At 35.5% G+C, this 20,202-nt stretch overlaps 1 protein-coding gene across 2 annotated transcripts in view; it reads left to right on the forward strand.

Moving 5' to 3' along the window:
* CSMD3 (CUB and Sushi multiple domains 3) overlaps positions 1 to 20,202 on the forward strand; it is an 885,055-nt gene that overhangs the window by 183,012 nt on the left and 681,841 nt on the right. For both annotated transcript variants that reach the window (XM_024572155.3, XM_045181698.2), the window contains exon 4: positions 16,452 to 16,646. In XM_024572155.3, the coding sequence (XP_024427923.2) occupies positions 16,452 to 16,646 (195 nt within the window). The remainder of the gene's footprint in view (positions 1 to 16,451; positions 16,647 to 20,202) is intronic.

A 20,202-nucleotide genomic window follows, 5' to 3' on the forward strand; every position in this document is an offset into this window, starting at 1 on the left:
ATAAGATATACAGATTTTTAGCAAGTGAAATAGGGAAAAGTAAACTGAAATTCAAAGTGCCATAATTCAGAATGGTTTTGGTCCTCAAAACCTCAACAGTATCAAAGAATTGCCTTCCAAATCCTAGTAAAAGGTTTCCACATTATAATTCTATACCCATCCAAACCATCGTGGAGTTTGAGCATAGGATAAGGCATTTATAGATACGCATTCTTTATCTCTGAGACACACACATTTTTAGGAAGTTACTAGTGTTTCATTATAACAAAGAGACTGGGATGGGATATGCAAAAGAGAATACAACCTCTTAGATAGTTTATGGAATATATAGAATAATTACTGGTGATAGAAACATGAAATAGACATCAACTTATTCAGATGGAAAAAATTAGAGTGTTCTGGATTTTTTTTTTTTTTTTTTCGGTGAGTTGAAGTTAAATGCTTGATGTACTTGAATGAATTCAGGAAGAAATTCAGACAAGTGGTGAAGAATTCGAAGTTGAGTTTCTATTCAATATAAGTATTTTTTAAAAAAGGGAAATTATTCTACAGAAAACAAACTTCTTCAGAAACTAAAAGTAATCAATATAATGCATAGCTTTTCTAAGAATGTTGTGAATAGCATTTCTATAGTTAAAATGTTAATATTGAACATTTCAAGGACAAAAAAATTATGGGGAGAGTGTTTAGAGAGGGATAGTTTGGGGTGAGAAAGACAGTAAATCTTTTTTTCCAATATGAGGAAATAATTTATGTGTCTAAAAACACCAAAAATCATGAAGTAGCTATGTAAACATTTTCTCAGTGAGAGGGGTAGAGAGGAAACAAATGAGCTGAAAGTATTCTTATAGTGGCTTCTAATGTCTTAACACTCTCTAGCTCTGTTTGAACTCTCAGACCTCCCTTCCAATCGCCCCTCATTAAATCCATGCCACCTACAATGGGGTCTTACTGTCCCCTGATCTTGTGAGGGTCTTTGCAGCTGCAGCTCTCCTTTCTGGAATGCTTTCCCCGGCATATCCCTAAGGTTAGCTCTTTTGCTTCCATTAGTCAGATCTTAACTATAATGTTATCACTTCAGTATTATCTTCCCTAGCTAATGTAGGGGGCAGACCCCCAAAACACTGGAGTTACCTTCTGGAGGGCAGGCCCCTTGTAGTCCAGGCTTCCGCCAATAGGTGAGTGTTCTAGGAACCCATCTGAATGATTGTGTACCAGCTGATGTGAGAAGCTGCCTTTGGCTTCAGTGACTTTCTTTTGAAGGCTCTTTCAAGGAGTTTGCCTGTTTCATGATGAGTGATTTTTTTTTTTTGAACAAAAAACCGCCTGACCCCAATGCCCTACCCTTCCTATTTACCAGCTCTCACCCTGAGTGACTTTTTTTGTTTTCCTGGATGAAAAAAGTCCTCAAAGGGAAACGTTTTGCCGATGTGGAATAGGTGACACAAAAAACGGCAGAAGCACTAAAAAGCATCAAAATCGGTGAGTTCAAAAACTGTTCTGAGCCATGGAAAAAAGTCTAGGTGGGTGTATTGCATCAAATGGAGAGTGCTTTGAAGGTGACTGAAGTTTAAACATGTTAGAATACATACAATTTTTTATAAGTAAATTCCATATTTTGGGGTCCTCACTCATATATAGAACCTCTACCTCCCCCGTCAAAATGTTGTTCACCTTTCTTGCTATATATTTCTCTTTAATATTTATTATCTAACAAAACCTTCAATATCATTTTATTTATCGAATCACCTCTCCACCACTGCTCACAAGTTTAGCTCACAGACTCCGTGAAGGAAGGGGGATACGCTGCTCCCTGTTATATCCCCAGTGCCTCGGTCAGTGTGTGGCATGCAGTTGGTGCTTAATACACTACTGACCATTAGGTAGTATAAGCGAACGAATGAGTAAATGAAGCAAGAACTTATAGCATACAATGAAGAGTCATTTCTAATTGTATATGCTGGCATAATAAAAGGAAAAAACATACCATTTAAAAAGATACACTAAAGATTATGTTTTTAGTGCACATGAATTATTTTCATATTTTAGTCAAATACTCCCAAAACACATATAACCCCAGAAAATATAACATGATTGATAAAATGAAGTAGAATATGATTATTCATGTTCTCTTATGTGAGTTCATGTGGCTTGCTATAATTTTTCAAAAGAAATAGGGTAAATAATTCTGAGATCTGAGCTATTTTCTTGTCTGACAGTTCTTGCGAGACTCCATTTCATTAACAGTTTTATTATGCTGAGCTCAGTTATTGTCATTCACAAACAGTTTGGAGATATATGCTATTATAGAGTCTGCATGCATAAATAAGCATATTATTAATAATCAATGGCAATTAGCACACAATGTACATTCTCTTAAATTTAATTATATGCTGATTAAGAGTGTTTGGGTGCTTAATTAAAATCAGAAGGTCCAATGATACTTAATTTTCACTTATATGCATGTCACAATCCTAATAACCCCAGTCGTCACTCAATTCATGCATAGCTCCTATTGATTTTAATCAGAAGTGCGCATGATCACTGAATAAAGCCTGAAATGCAATCGGGTAGGTTACATCGGGGAAAATTGTCTGCAGTCTGTCAGTGTGGAATAAGGAGTCTAGTGCAAGTAACGGAACTAAGAGATAATTATCATAATTGGTTTCAGTTAGTTCTTCATAGCTTTGTTGAGGCAATTCCTATTGTGCTATACCATCAGCTATAACCAGTAGCAAAACTAGTTATCATGACTACGAGGTGTCAGTGCTTGAAAGGGTAAAATACATTCTAAACATTAAAATCTCATTGAAGATAAATGAACTGAATAATGATATAAATGCATTGCTGGGAAACATTTGCCATTGTTAAATACGATATTGTTTGAATGGAATGAAATCAGACATAATTAATGAACTCAAGCCTCATTAATACATATTTTCTGAGGAAAATTAGTTTATGTGCAAATGACTATTTTTCATCTTGAGACAAGTGATTGTTATGAACCCCCATGTTCATTGCCGCATTATTTACAATAGCCAAGATTCAGAAACAGCCTAAGTGTCCATCAGTAGATGAGTGAATAAGAAAGCCGTCATACTTTTACACAGTGGAATAATACTTTGCTCTAAAAAAACAAGGAAATTATACATTTTGTGACAATGCATGGACTTGGGGAGTATTACATGCTAAGTGAAATAAGCCAGTCAGAGAAAGACAAGCACCATATGATTTCACTTTGGTGTGGAATCTAATGAACAAAGTAAACAAACAGACAAAGTGGAAGCAGACTTAGAGATACAGAGAACAGACTGACGGCTGTCAGAGGGGCGTGGGTTGGGGAGCTGGGTGAAAAAAGTGAAGGGATCAAGCAAAAAAAAAATTCAAAGACACAGACAATAGTATGGTAATTACCAAGGGAAAGGGGGGTAAGGGGAGGTAGAGGAGAGTAAAAGGGGGGGATAAATGGTGATGGAAGGAGACTTGAGTTGGGGTGGTGAACATACAATACAATATACAGGTGATGCATTATAGAATGGTACACTTGAAACCTATATAATTTCATTAACCAATTTCACCCCAATAAATTCAGTGTAAAAAATGAACCTCAGAATGTAGAGATATCAAGAAAATCACAGCGTAGTAAAAATCATAGTGACTTATTATTAATTGGCTTGAGTAGTTCACATACCTGTTGGAAACACCTATGGTACCAAAGAAGAAAGTGAAGCATTGAATGCCATTTTGGCCACACCCTAGTAAATGGCAGGTGGGATTCAAAGCTAGATTTATTTGATTTCATTCTTTTTAATTTTCTAATGGTAAGTTCAACTGCAAGAATGCAGATCAACTAGGTCAAGAACTTTTTATTTGTTTTTAATTTGTTTCAAAAATTTCAGAGCTAGTCTTATAGGGAGGAAAGGTTGAGCATTATTGTGGAAGAGTGAGGGTGTGGATTCATTGTACTTGTCATCCAGGCCCTGGTTTCCGCTTCCCACCTGGTCCCGTCCCCATGAAGTTTATTGTCTCATCCTTTGATTCAGAATGGAATTTGGACTTTTTTCACCCAAGGGTACTGAGTTCTCAAATAGATGTGAAATCATGTGTACTTCTCGTATTTTTCTAACCTTCCAGTTATTCTTGGAATTAAACTAATTCTGTAACCAAATAAATATTAAGAGCCAAGCATCTGAATTAAAGACTTTGCACTTTTAAAGAGGCAAATGAAAAACACAGTATCAAGTAGACAGTGTTTACGTAGTATGAGATAGAGAAGAGTATAGAATTTTATTTATTTTATTTTTATATTGTTGTTCAAGAACAGTTGTCTCCATTCCCCCCCACCACTGTAGAACTTAAAAAAAAAATAGAAAAGCAAGAAAAGATGGCAAAATGAAATGTCTCAAGACATTTGAATAAATGATAGGTGAATATAACAGAGAATAAAAACTTGTGGTTCCAGAGCAAAGGTGACCACTGTGGTCAGACTGATGTGTTTGGAAAAGCTTTATGCAAAGAATTGGCTTAAATATTAAAGAATAGAAACATCTGGATAGACAGAGAAGAACTAGACATTTCCAGGTGGTATAAGTAAGTCTGTGAAGCAGGAATACATGGGACATTTTGGGGGGAAGTGACTATTTGAGTAAAATAGAGCATGTGAGTAGGTGAGCATGGGGATACATAGAAAATGCATAAATGATTGTGAATTGTGGAGGATCTTGCCCACAAGTGAGAGGCTGGACCTTCTTCTGTAGGCAGAGTTGGAAGGACTGTCTAGGGCTATTTTGAAGAAATTAACCTATAAATTTTGAAACAGGATGAAGGGGGAATACCTGAATATTAGGCAGTATGATCAAATTCTCTCTCTCTCCATTCCATTATTTTTCTATCTGAAATTTTTAGAAAAGAAATAAAATCACACTTCTATGACTCTTAGAGTAGATGTGAATTAAGTCCTTTACCTGTATGCACCTGTGTGAGAATGAAACCTTGAGTTTAGGCAAAGGAAATTGTATTGCAGATTCTAGCTTTTGATTTCATTAACAGTGTTTTACTCCAGCACTTTCCAGCATTTTCTGCCTTCCTTTGGGTAAATCACAGTGGTTGTATTGGTTGACTCTTGCTTTGACTCCCTTGTCATTGAAATATAATTCCAAGAGGCTCTTCTCCAGTGTCCTGCTATTCAGGGGTCGGGGATCAGCAGTGACTCCAAGTAAACTGCATTTCAGTGGTGGCCTCCGGGTAGCTGTCCTCTTATTGGGCTAATTCTGTATTAATCAAGAGGTCCAGCCCAGAACCTGTTCCTGAAATCTATTAAATCCCTTTCTGCTTTAATAATTGGCTTTTATTTCTGACATTAATGAAGTATTTATAACCGAAGTGGTGCATTGATATAAAAACCTGAAGTGTTTGTTACTGTTTTGTGGTGAGGAAAACTGTTACGAGCTGGAAAGCTGGTGACTTCACTGAGTTACGGCAAGCGTGATGAAGTAATTGTTCATGATTGAATAGACAGGGGACCGCTGCAGCTGTAGCTCAAAAGGATGAGGTTAACGAGATTGTCGTTAAGGTGTGCTGCCTGTTCCTGACTCCCTTTGAAAGGTTTTACAACAAAGACGAGGAATATACTGGCTCTTTTTCAAGGGGAGATTTAAGGAAATAGAGTCTAAAATCTGGTGATTTATGGAATGGAAAAGTCAACTGCTATGGTGCAGTAGGGGTAAGAAAGCTTGGTAAGTCTCCTGTTTTCTTATCCCAAGGATGGAGCATAGATCAGACAAAGAGTGTTCCATCCCTGCGCGTTGCTTCAGATTACCCCCAGGTAGTCCCCACTGAAAAGAGAATGAGAGGGAAGGTTGAAGCAGGGTGTGGGTGGGTGGTGAGCGTTCCCTGGCACATGGCAATAACTAGAAGCATGCAAGCCAGTCCCTAATAAGATTTTGAAGGAAAGGTTAGCCAAATCAATTCTAGAACTCATTTTCAAATCCCTTTGATTGTTCAATCTTTAAGGCAGTTTTCGAGCACTGAACCTACATTAGCAGATGTAGAATATAAGAACTGTGTACTCTTGAGGGTAGTCTACCTTTCCACACCCACCTCAAAGTTTGCTGCAGAGAATGTGGATGAGGAAAAACTATTCAACAGGAAATGCCAAGGGACAGCTCAGGATACAAGACAAAGGAACACCTTCTCCAGAGCAGAACCAGGGCCTTCCAAGAATGGAGGCTCTTCATTTCAGTCCATCAGAATCTATTCACTTCCATGAACATTTTCATCTATAACAGGTCATTGATCCATGAGGATATAGAGTTAATGGCCTTAATGGAAAACAAGACAAAACAAAACAAAAAGCCTTTGTGCGTCTGCAGGAAACCTTGGATATGAGCAGGATGTAGTAATGAGAAGGGGTTTTGTTAGGCATAATGGAAGGGAGAGAAACTTTCTTTCTCTGATTCAACTCTCAGTATCAACACTGCCTAAATGTCAGTGTTTCTGGTGGTCCAGGCTCATCACTTAAATGCAGTGCCCTATAGGATCATAGAGCAGTAGAATGGAAAGAAATCTGAGTCCCTGATGACCTGAGGGCATAGCCTGACCCATCCCTGCCTAGACCAGTCAGAGGCTCCCGTCCAGGGAATGAGTGCTAGCTATTGAAACTATTTCGTTTTGAGGCCTTTGGCAGTATTAGCGTAGCGTTGATCCCAAGACAGCTGATCCATAGGCTGTCCAAAATGTGACCTTGACATTCTTCTCTGAAGTTTCATTCTGTGTTTCCATTTGTATGGTGTTCTGCTTAAGCCATTTATTTCGCATTTTGCACTCGTCCACATCTCATACATTCCTCTCTAGGGGCTTTCTTCATGCAATTTCCTGGACTCTCTTCTTGGTTCCTCTTCAAATAAAATCCTACTCATTGTGTCTCATACAGTCTTCCTCCTTTTGTATAAGCATGTAAGTTATTTAATTTTTACTTTACCTCATGGAGTCTATTTTATTATTTAATTACCAGAGGGTCATAGTGTGCACGCCCTGTTTTCAGCTGAGGTATAATTTCCAAAGGAATGGAGACAGTGTCCTATTTTTATATCCCTTTCACATTTATACCTCAGGCTTCCATTTGGTGATTCATTAATTGCTGAAATACAGTGGCATCTCTCACTCACGCATTTTCAGGGAGTATATAATCTAGTAAATTATCCACAATCAGCTTAACACATTTTTTAAAGAATTAAGTTACTTTTATCTAAAAGCCTTAATATAGATATTGTCACAATTCTGTCATAAAGAGAGGAGAGTCTATTGCTATTTTTCTATTCTGAATCAAGCTATCAAATGCCACCCATGCCAGATGCAGCATCGCTCCATTTTTAGAATCTGTAAAGTGAGGATGGCTTCTAATGTGCCCCCATCCTATATATGTATTTGCTTTGTTAATATTCTGGTAGCTACACTGGATATAGTTAGGTTTAAATAATCATATTTTTATATTTAATGACCTTACCACCTCCTTATTTTAATACAGTGGTAGATAGTTTACAGGACAAAAATAACATTTTTCATCAGTTCATTTTAAGTGGTAAATTTTGTTTTGCCAAAAAGGACACAGATATTTGAAATGGAAAGAACATTAATTGCCTCTTATTCGCAGATCAAAATTACATATCTAGCAACTGCTATTCTTTGGATGTTGTGCAACGGATATTCTCCACCGTATCTGACCATTACTTTCAAACTGATTTCCAACATTTTATCTGTATTGCCTGTGGGCTCTATCAGCACCCCACATCCAGAACAGACTGCTGCTGCCTGGACAGCATGCGTCTTTATTTGCGTGGTTCACACGGACTCTTTCACTGCCTCATACTTCCCTCACTTGGAAATATAATCAGCCCACCTGAAGATTTATCTTAATTCGAAAAAAGTGTAACATTAGACTTTTGTCTTTCCACTGCATGAAATACATTGTAATCTCCGTGCACCTAAACCAATCTAGTATTCTATTTTCCTCTTAGGCGTATTAACTAAGACAGAGCTGGTGTGCTCTCCTTTCTTCTCCAGCAACCAACAGTTTGTTTGAATTCCCTCTCATGAAGTGAAAAATAAGAAAAATGGTAGTGGACGTTCTTACTTGGATTGCCAAATTGGAAAAAAGCTTTTCAGAATTTCAGTATGGCTTTCAAAGGCAAATGTGGCCTAATGTTTGCTCCATCTCTACATCAGTGAGGACTTGCGATGTAACCAGTAGTTTGAACAACAATAAAAAGAAAAAAAGAATCGTGCTTATATTTAGGAACTGTCTTATAGAATTTAATGTAGTTTAATTAGGAAAAAAAAAAACATGCCTGGCTGGTGTAGCTCACTGGATGGAGCATGGGCCTCTAAACCAAAGGATTGCCAGTTGGATTCCCAGTCAGGGCACTTGCCTGGGTTGCAGGCCAGGTCCCAGTAGGGGGCGTGCTAGGGACAACCATACACTGATGTTTCTCTCCATCTCTTTCTCCTTCCCTTCCACTTTCTCTGAAAATAAATAAAATCTTTAAAAATAAAAAATAAAAAATAAACAGATTTCAATGGCACAGTATATGGTTTGACCCGACAAAATCACGTGTTGTCAGTGTGGCCCAGGGCTTGTCGTGACACTGGTTTAACGGGTGGTGTGCGTGCAGCCGTCTGATGCACCACCGTTCCTCTCTGTCGTCTGTGCCTCAGCATTTACTCCGACAAACTTGTGTGTGATGACCCTCTTTTACATGTTTCCACTAGAGGAAATAACTCAATAAACTGAGCGATCCTTGTGGCTTGTTAACAACATTACCAGGCAATAGGCTAAGTTCTTGAAACACAGAACAAAGTTAGGAACTCTGTTCTCAATGCGCTCATAGTCTAGTGAGAGAGAGAATGTACAAAGAAACAAATGTCATTCAGTTGTATCTGTAGAGCTGAATGCAAATTCATATATATCTGAAATTTTCATTCAGATATACACATGAGTTAAAGTCTGTGAGAACATTATAAATGCAGCAACTGGTTCAAAATATTCACAAAATATTTCCTCAAATCAGTCTCTAAGTGAATTCTTAAATGATGCCATTTCTATCGTACATGAATGGAGAATCTGTAATAAAAGAACATTACATACCACTAAAAAAGTTAGAAAACATCTCAGTTTGCTAAGTGCTTTGAAGTCTCAGAATGGCTCAGTATTAGGTGGTTTAACTTGCTGTTATGTTTTCCTAAGTTATTTTTAATCATCTGGGAAATAAAGCCTTGACATTAATTTTCTGTAAGAAGTACAAGCAACTTGATTTTACTCCCCTTAGTAGATATAATTTTACAGTGTTTTGGAACATTGTTAATTGATCTTAGCAGGATCATGCTTCATCTACTTGACTGAATAATTATGCAATTCTGTAGCCATGGTATCCCTTTTATTCCATTTTCATTCCAATTTTCAAGGTCAGGTTTTCTCCTTGATATTTTGTTCAATATTTGCCTTTCACAATTATCCATGTGCTCCTAACAAATTGGGGATTTCTTAGAGCCAAATTTGTTTTATGTGTTTATTAGTATAACTCACTCTTCCTAAATTGCTTAGTAGAGTTTTATTGAATTTCTTAAAGAAAAACATGATGAAAACCCTTTCTCCTATAGTTCTTTCTATATACTCTCTTTCAGGATTTACATTTTACTTTTAAACATTTTTTCTTTAAAAATAAACTACTGTGAACTCATATCTTTTTATAATCATTGTGCCTGCATAGTGCTTGCTTGATATATAGTGCCAACTAGTAGAGGAGTTGAGATTATTTCTTAAATTTTATTTACAATGTAGAGAAGATTAATTGAATTTTACCCTTGACTAAATTACTCTTTGACTAATTTTTTAAGACAGCAGGAATGACATGACATACGCATTTAATGAAGACATGACCCTGCATCTAGAAGATCATAACTTAATCACACCTAATTTAGATATCTCAAATACAAAATTAATTATAGCAATAATAGAGCTGCAATTTTTTGAGCTCATAACACCCTCTATGTAGAGAGAGCTTGCTCAGCATATAAATTAATTGCATATATTATTTTATGTAATCATATCAACAGCCCTATTTAATATTCTCATATTTAATATGCATATATTATTTTGGCTACTCTTTGTTTTAAAATTAATTTTGAGGAATCTTTTTAATAATTACTCATATTAACTATTGTTCTAGTAGTAAATTTGTAAATTCACACAGTATGTATCATACATACTTAGGAAAACTTCTCATATTTCTTTAGAATGGATTTCAATTATTTACTTTTAGTTATTCTCTTCTGGAGAGTTTACTATGTTTCCCTCAAAAACAAACAAACAAAATGTAGCAACTTAAATAGTCCCCCTTTCTATGCACGAGCCTATGCATAGTATATACATTCACTATGTGAACCTATCTTTGTTCAGCCCTTTTGTAATGTTTTTTCCCCAATTCAGTTTCTACCCTATAACATTCATAGAACCTGTACTCACTACATTGCTAAATCCAATAATTATAGTACATTGATTCTTACACTTTAAAATTTTGAATATACTTGCTAACTCTTCTCCTTTTTTATCCAGCTAATTCCTTATCCTATTTCTGATTTCAATTTAAACCTTACTTTATCATGTGATTCTTTCAGACCTCCTCTTAATCAAGACTACTTAAATTTTCTCAATCGTGTACTCTCATTATAGCATATAGGTTAGGTTATTTTATTAGGCACATTACAATTAATATTCCGTAATTAATTCTGTACTGCCATTGTCAACACCAGGTGATAAACTCCATGAGGGCAGGGAGTCATATGCAAACCTGTATATCCAGAGTATTGCCCATGGTAGCTGCTAAATAAGCATGTGCGAAAATAGTATTTGCTTTTCATGGGTAACAGCATGCAATTGTAAGACTATCTGAGACTCTTAAGTCTGAGACATCTAAGCTTGAACAACAAGTCATTGGGTGTGTTGTGAGACGCAGCCAGGAATATGAATGTCTGTGTGCCTAGAACAGGGTATGGCTCAGAGCTGATCTCAACAATTACATTAAGACTGCTAACTTTCCTAAACTGTAAACTCTTAGAAAGCAAGAAGAGGTGGTGTCGCTTTAGCTTGTGCCCATCACAGAGCAATGTTAGGAGGAACCCTCAAGAGTTTCTGATGAATTGTGTTTCCTTTCAACTAGCGTTGACAAGTGTCATTAAACTAACCTCTGTGACGCAATTGGGTTTTTGCTTTTCTTGGATCTTTACCAAGTAATTTTTTGCTGCATAATCAATACTTCATACTCTAAAATAGTTTATGTTGCCAAAATGCCTTCATCATATTTGCTGATAATTTCAATATCTCTGAGAACAGAGAATAAATAAAATGCAAATCTTTTCAGTAAAAAAAAAAAGATGAATTTTAATTTACTTAATCATTTGTTGTGGCTAGAGCTGTAAACTTACCTAAAGGGTCTCAACCATATTCAGAGGCATATTTTTTTAAATTGTTTTATCGTTGTTCAGGTGCAGTTGTCTGCATTTACCCCCCCACCACTTGCACCCCACCCCAGCCATCTCCACCTCCCTCCCCTGCTTCCACCCCCCTTGGTTTTGTCCATGTGTCCTATATAGTTGTTCCTGAAAACCCTCCCTCCTTCCCCTCTTTATCCCCTCCCACATCCTCTTTGGTTACTGTCAGATTCTTTATTTCACTGTCTCCGGTTATATTTTGCTTGCTTGCTTGTTTTGTCAAGTGCTGGAAGCAATCTAAGTGCCCAACGGTAAATGAATGGATCAAAAAACTGTGGTACATTTATACAATGGAATACTACACAGCAGAAAGAAAGAAGGAGCTCCTACCCTTTGTGACAGCATGGATGGAACTGGAGAGCATTATGATAAGTGAAGTAAGCCAGGCAGCGAGGGACAAATACCATATGATCTCACCTATAAGGGGAACCTAATCAACAGAGACATGTTTTGAATATAATGTCTTCAGATACATTTTCCAGTGATCCTCTCAATTCACTAAACTATCCACTCTAAGTATTTCTGTTCTATCTACACACTTTATCTCATGAGATAGATTTTAAGAACTAATTCAAATGAGGCTGCAGTACAAGAGGAGTTTCTTTTCTATATTCATTTTTGCATTTAAAAACTGACCAGTGCTCAGCAACAGTGTGGAGAAAATAACTTGCAGTGACTCCCCCACACCCAGCACCCCTCTCCAACCCCACCTTAGTACTTGCATTACAGAATGAATGTCAGGTAGCCTTTGTCAGGCTTCCATCATTGTTTTTTATTTTAACCACCTAAAATTTGACTGATATATTAGTGGCATCTTTGGTGAAAGAAGAAAACAGTCTGTTTGGTAATTCTGATTTTAGATGTAATTATTTGCTTCAGAAAGGAATTGAAATGAAAGCACAATGTGGTTGTTTTGCAGGTACATGTGATGGGTTAAATGAGAATTATTCATTTTATTGCTTAAATCTCTATTTTCCATAAGGATAATTTTATAATAGTTAAAATTATCATTTATTTTTAATAATGTATATGTTAATGATTAGTTTATAATCTGCTTTACTAAATATAGTATATGTCTTCATTGTGCCCTAAAATTCAAACTTGTTATTTATTAATTTTTCAATTACAACTTCTATTCAATATTATTCTGTATTAGTTTCAGATGTTCAACAAAGTGGTTAGAAAATCAGGTACTTTACAGGGTGGTCCCCCTGCTTCCTCAGATACCCTCTTGGCCCCATGTGTAGTCATCACCACATTCTTGCCTGTATTTCTTGTGCTGCAGTCTACATCTCTGTGAGTGTTCTGTAACTACCAATTTGTACTGCTTAATCCTTCGTGTTTTTCGCCCAGTCCCCCAACACCCCTGCCCTCTGTCAGTCTGATCTGTGTATCTCTGAGTCTGTCTATTCTGTTGGTTTATGTTGTTCATTAGATTCCACATAACAGTGAAATCCTATAGTAATTGTCTCTCTCTGCCTCACTTATGAAGTTCAGACTCTTCATAGCTAGTAGAAACAGTGCCTAAAAATTAGTCTAATTTAGCTTCTGAAACTCATATTAATAAAAAAGCTAAATTAGTTAAAAAGTTCAAAGATGGAGCACTATTTTTTTTTAAATCAAGAACAAAATGTGAATGTTCAATCAGAATAAAGCATATTTTGATGGTTGGTTATATAATTCTTTTAGTTAATAACACACCCTTCTTGGCACTGCATTTTAAAATAGACATAGAGATCCTAAAGAGAAGTCCCAAATTAAAGGGTGGGAGAGGACAAAAAATAGAATCCACAAGCAGTGTATATAGAATTGGAATCTATTAAACTTCATTGTGAAGTATTTTAATAAGTGTCTTCAATCTACAGAGGATGAAGTATAGCTGTTCTTATTTAATGAAGGTCAAAAACAAGAGCAATAGAAGCAGGAATTATCTTCTTTTTTGAATTATCTTCTTTTGTTTCATATGAAACAGCCTAACTTCTTATCTGTTGGTTTAGAAGTAACTCAGCCATCAAGCAGGGGATAGATTAGGTAATTTATTAAGATTTTAACTAGCGTTATTATTCATTCATTGATTTACTTCATTTGTGGTCCATTTTTGCTTTAGATACTTTGTTTTGGGTAATATTTATTTGTTCATTTAAGTCCAAGTTAAATCTGAGTATAATTATTTAGAGCTTTCCTCTGTCTCTTTCCTGCTATTTCTATGCCTAACTGCTTCCTGTGAAATAATTTGGAAACTGCTTTTTCTCCTAAATATATAACTTTATGATAATTGAAGTCCTGACCTTAATTATTTTTTAGGGAGTGGGAGGGAAAGGAGTGGATGGATTCTAAGGCCACAAGTGGTAGTTTCATTAAAAGTATCTCCTTTATTAATATTATATTCAAAGGATTGAATTCTTATTCAATTTATCGAAACTTATTAACTTTACCATTTCCTGCAGCAAATATCTCATCTATTAATCAAATAAGTTTTCAAAAATTAGCTATTTCAAAATTAGCTGTTCATTTCAAATTGTATTTTAAAAAAATTGCTCAAAATTCATAGACAATAAATACGTTTTGAACTTTACAGAAAATTAACTAATACCATAAGCCTGGGAAAAATAGTAAGGTGAAATATTACAGATGATTAACCTTCATTACTGAATTTAAAATATTAGTTTATAGTGTCATTAAATGCTGAGGAAGCTTAAGGAAATTGCATACTATTTATAAAATCCATTGGTATTTAATGGATATTAGTTATGTGCTTTACTTCTCTACATTTGAAATACTTCCAGTAGACCTGAAAGCCTATCATGGATAAAAATAGAAAATTTCAGTTCTACATATACTTATTATCCATAAATGACATCCTTTTTGTAAAGCCACTTCATAGTATGAAACATTTTTAATTTGCCATTTATGTAATAAAGTTACTGATATTTTCAATATAAAGCTATTTATTACTATTTGGCTTAATATAAAATGAGATTGCATGAAACTCCCTAGCTGATCAAATGGGATGACTATCAAACAAAATGAAAGGAGACTTCATTTTGCCTTGTGACATCTTTTTCACCTTTTTATTCTGCAGTAATTTCAGATTTTCAGGTAATTTGTGAGATCAGCACAGATATCACATATATTTTTATCCAGCTTTCCTTAGTATTAATTATATATGTAACCATAGCATTATAGTCAAAACTAGGAAATTAATATTTGCATAATATCATTAACTGAATTATAGGCTTTACTCAAACCGGAATATGTTTTCATGCTATAAAATTCATTACTCCTTTTGATTATTATTTATAGCATGAAAAGGAAAGTAATATAATAGGAAGTTTATAAATTAGAAATTTAGAAAATAATATAAGGGAAAAAATTCTCCCCTAACCTCATTAAACTCTGTAAGTTCTGCTATTTCTATGACATTTTTCATTTTTTTAAATATAAAGTGAAATTGATTTTTCTCTGAAATAAGTATTTAAAAAATCTCTTATATTTATATACTTATATACTTTTTAGCATCAACTAAAATAAGGCACTAGGTAAAATACTCTGATATGTCAGACATTTTCCAGATATTTTGTATATTGATCTAATTAAAACTTCACAACTTTATATAGTTATTATAGTTTTATTATATTTTCAAAGTTAAAACAAATGACAGATGGCACTGTAGTCCAATCTCTAACTTCAAAACTATGTCTATTTTTACAGCATTATATTTTTCTCACAAGTGAAAAAGAATTTTCATCCAAATGTGTATTATTTTCGGATGAATGCTCATGTTGTAGGGTTAAGTACGAACACCAGAGTAATGGGGAACATATCAATAAAACCGACTTGCCTATTACTATGTTAGTAGAATGCACCTTTTAAGAAGCCATGTAAATTGTGTCAATCTGTTTTGCTTATGTGTACAATATAAGTAATACTTATTTTAGAATTGCTACAAAGGTTAAATAATATGAGGTCTGTTGGAAAAAGCCCAGCTATTGTTAATTTAATGAGGGCTATTTGTGTGACATTGATGTAACTTGGCAGTCAAGGAGAGTGGACTGGGATGCATATGTGTGAACAATGACGACTTCACTGTACTAGTCACTGGGGGTGGTAGACACCATTGAGTGAGCATGTGTAGTGTGTGACTATCACATTCAAAATGATTGAGTGAGTGGAGAAATGAATCTGTATCAAATTTTGAGTTAAGTTTGCACATTCCTCTACAGAAACTATTTGGGTGATTCAGAAGGCCACCGCTATGAGCAACTGGTGACGGGCAGCTTCATCATGACAACATGACCACTCATGCATCATGTCTTGTCTGGTTTTCTAGAGGAACATCAAATCACTCAAGTTACTCAGTTTCCCGTCAGCCGAGATTTGGCACCCTGAAACTTCTGGCTTCTCCCAAACTAAAATCACCTTTGAAAGGGAAGAGATTTCAGACCATTGATGAGATTTGGGAAAATATGATGGGGCAGCTGATGGCAATTCCAAAAAGGAATTTGCAGAGTTTTGAATAGTGGAAGAGATGCTGGGAGAACTGTGTGAGGTCCCAAGGTGCCTACTTTGAAGGGGACTGAGGTGTCATTGTCCTATGTACATTGTTTCTCGTATCTTGTATCTTCTTCAATAAATGTCTCTTTTTCATCTATGGCTAGATGCTTTCTGGACAGACCTTATATAAAGTATGTAAATTTTGTCAGCACAAAAAAATGATGTTTATTCAGTAAAATTTATTTTCCTTCTCAATTTTTTCTGTTACGTGTATTTAAATGGAAGACATTTTTTGTGACCTCCTTAAAAGGATAGAATATATCTGTATCTACATGTTTATAAATCTAAAACTTTAAAATATATACAGTAAAATACTAAAAAACTATTAACTACTCTTTCCTTCTCTTCTACAGAGTTGCAGAGTAGCTCTTGTGGAAATCCAGGAGTCCCACCCAAAGGTGTATTATATGGTACAAGGTTCGACGTTGGGGACAAGATCCGCTACAACTGCGTAACTGGATACATCCTTGATGGCCACCCTCAACTCACCTGTATAGCCAATTCAGTTAATACAGCTTCATGGGATTTTCCGGTTCCCATATGTAGAGGTAAGAAGAAATATAATGTTCATTTTTATGCCAACTGTATATTAGACACAATGAAAATACTGTAAAAGAAGAAGTTGTAAGCAGGTAGTCTATTTGCAGAACATAATTGGTTTTTGACAGTTGTTCCTTTTGTAATATATGAAACTTAAAAATTATATATATGTCATATACTACATGACAAGTTTAGAAAAATGTTAGCCTAAATGTGACTTTACTTGTGAAATGAAAAAGTAAAATATATTTTATGTTTATATACATATTTATACATACATCGCTCATATGTGTATCTTCTAATTTATATTAGAAAAACATGGAGTTTATGATTTTAGAAATTTCATTAGGTTGTCAAAGTCATGGATCTTTTCTTTAACTTTGAACTTATTGACTGGATCTGTGAATCTCTTAAAGATTTCTGGTACAGAGGTTAGGATGGGCAATTGTGAAGTTAAGAATGCTGTATACTTTATTACCAATGCTGATAAACATTATTGGTATTATGGGGAAAACACAATAATTTGGTAATGTCTACATAATTTCAAAGGACAGAGACTGGGCCCTGACTGGGTAGCTCACTTAGTTAAGAGTGTCATCCCAATACACCAAGGTTGTGGGGTTGATCTCCAGTCAGGGCACAATACAAGAATCAACCAATGAATGCATAAATAAGTGGAACAAAAAAAATCAATATCTCTCTCTCTTTCAAAAAATCATTTACAATTTTTTTTAAAACATACAGAAACTAGAAGATAGAATATGTTCAACATAAGCCGAATTCATGGGTGAATCATGCCCACAGAAATTCTGGAGACTGACATTGCTTTCTCTCTGGACTTCCTTTTTGACAAAACAAAATAGATGTATCATTTATCTTTTGAAATCTGCTTCTGTAATTCCTCTGCCCTCTACGGATGTGATATAAGAATGTCCAACTGCTTAGTTCAAACATGTGGCCACGAATGCATGCAAGAAAAACCACTGGAAATCATACACAGCTAGCTTCTTATCCCAGACTTGACAATTACCATGTGAGTTACCTTAGGCAAATCATCAACTCTGTGAAATTCATCTCATTTAACCAGTGAGAGGAAAAACCCATCTGTTTATTTGTTGAAGATTAAATAGATAGCCTATAACTCCCACTTGGTACAATATCTGCCATATATGATATTCTTTCAATATTAGCTCCCTTTGATGCTGTTGCTGCTGCTACTACTGTTACCACTACTAGCACTAATACTGCTATTACTGTTATTACTAGTACTACTAGTATTACTACTGTTATTACTACTGTTTCTGTCACTAGTGCTGGTTACTATTTCTAGAAACAGTAACATAGAAATAGTGTTACTATTTCTATGACTATTAACTACCATTTTTGAGCACTTATAGTGTACTAAGAAATTATAAGCATAATCATTTTTAAATTTCATGACAATAGGTAACTGAAGCTCAAAAAATTAAAAATTATTGCTCAAGGTTACTCAGGAAGTATCAAGAACTGTGAGGAGCATGATATTTAACTTAACTTGCAAGTTAACAAGTTTCTCTGCCACAGTTACTTCAATGGTGATAAGAAGACACAAGACATTTGGGTCAGAAACAAAAGAGAGTTTATTTTTCACAGAGTGTAGGAGTCAGTGTATCAACACTTGTGCCAGTTTTACTAGCCCCGATTCCCCTAGAATGACATGAAGAATGTGAGGTGCCTTCACACATAGTAGTTGGTATTATAGGAGAGGAATCATGAACTTAGGGAAATCGAATCCTTCACAGTGGGCACACCTGCCTTTTGCTGTGGAGGGAGACCATATCTTGGTCTCCAAGCTTGTAAGCTAACTTGCCCTTCAGTGTGGTGGAAGGCACTGTTTCTTTTCTTCGAGTCTACTTGTTGTACAAACATCTCCATAGGGGTGGTGTGGTACAAGAGCAAAAACACGAGATGTGCAGAAGTGTTAGAATCCATGGAGAAATTTCTGCTGGCAGTGAATGGGGAGTGATGAGGAGGTCAAATTTAAACCCATTCTGTCTCATTTCAAAGGCTGAGCTTGCTACCACCCTAACACTTCCACAAAATAATTTGCATCACTCTTAAAAAATATTTTATCATGGGAGGAAACGGAATTTTATATGTGTATCAGCCAAAAGATGCATAGTCAACTTTTTTAAAGCATAAACCTTCCTATATCAAAGGACTTATGAAGGTACTTAAAACCAAGAAACATTTCTAAGGTGTTTCAGTAGGGCAGCCCCAATACTACCCGAACATGAGCTTCTGTTGTCAGGCTCCTACTCCGTCTCAATTCAGAGACCATTCAGCAAGACAGGCGAGTCTAAACACTGATTCTGCCACTTACTGATGAGGGTCTTTGAGAAAGAAAAATATTTTGGTGACTATTTATTTAGCTATGATAAGATGAAGAGATAGAAATACCAAATTCACAGTACTGTTAGCATTTAATGTGGTAGTATGTGTAAGGGCCAAGTACATATTATTATTTATTCTAACTCTATGTTTCTAATTTTCTTCAACACTTGTTACTATCTCCTCCTGTGAGAAAGGAATTACTGTCGACAGAAACTACATAGAAATCAATTGTGTTTATATCCAAGTCTAAACCTAAAACCAACACTTCATATTGTTGATGGTTTTTCCCTGCTTTTGCCATAGTTTAGACCCATCTTTCCAAGTCCACACTTCCATCCTCTGACTTCCACTCTAACTTCTGTGGTATTTTTTATCTTCTCAAAAGTGGCACCTACTGCTTTTGGAAATTCTGCCCTCCCAACTTAAGTCTGTCAAGTTCACCTTTTCTTCTCTTTAACAATAATATTAATAAATACATTTACTCATTGAAATAGATTTATTATGGGTGGGCCCACCTTGTGCAAAGCATTATTTCATGCACTGAAAATCAAAAAGATGATTAAGAAACAAGTTTAGCCTTTAAGAACCAAGCTCTAGTGGGACTATCATAATGTAATCAAATAATTAGAATAATATATGCCACTTGCCTTAATAGCATAATCTGTGAAGTTTGTTAGGCACCTTAATGAGGAAAATCTTCATTTCTGCCAGTGGAGTGGAAGGAAGTTCAGCTAGGGAAGTGCTTTAAGAGCAGCTCTCAGAGAGGTCTTACTAGAAACGCAAACTACTCAGAGCAAGAACATTTTCAATGAGTCAATCGTTATCTTTTCCTTCCCCAAAGTAGGTCTCTGTTACTGATATTCACTGGCTGAAGGTAGAGTGTATGAAGACATACTTCATAAAGCACATGACTTAATTTTCTAAGGAGCAATTTATTTCCCACTAACCATTTTTAAAAATTAAAACTGAAAGAATGGAGCAACAGTGTATTGGGGTTTTGTGTAGTTATCATTAATTTTGAAAGAAAAAATAGACTCTTCACTCTATGACTTCCCCTCTGTTTGTGGTCACTCAATAGTATACTGATTCTTCATTTTATAACTTTGCTGGGGGCTGATACCCCTGCAATGATAGGCTTTTTGCTTTCCCTAGTATTTACATAGAGTCTCTCCATGATGAAACACTTGCTCT

The sequence above is a fragment of the Desmodus rotundus genome, chromosome 8 (genome assembly GCF_022682495.2).
Source record: "Desmodus rotundus isolate HL8 chromosome 8, HLdesRot8A.1, whole genome shotgun sequence".
NCBI lineage: Eukaryota > Metazoa > Chordata > Mammalia > Chiroptera > Phyllostomidae > Desmodus > Desmodus rotundus.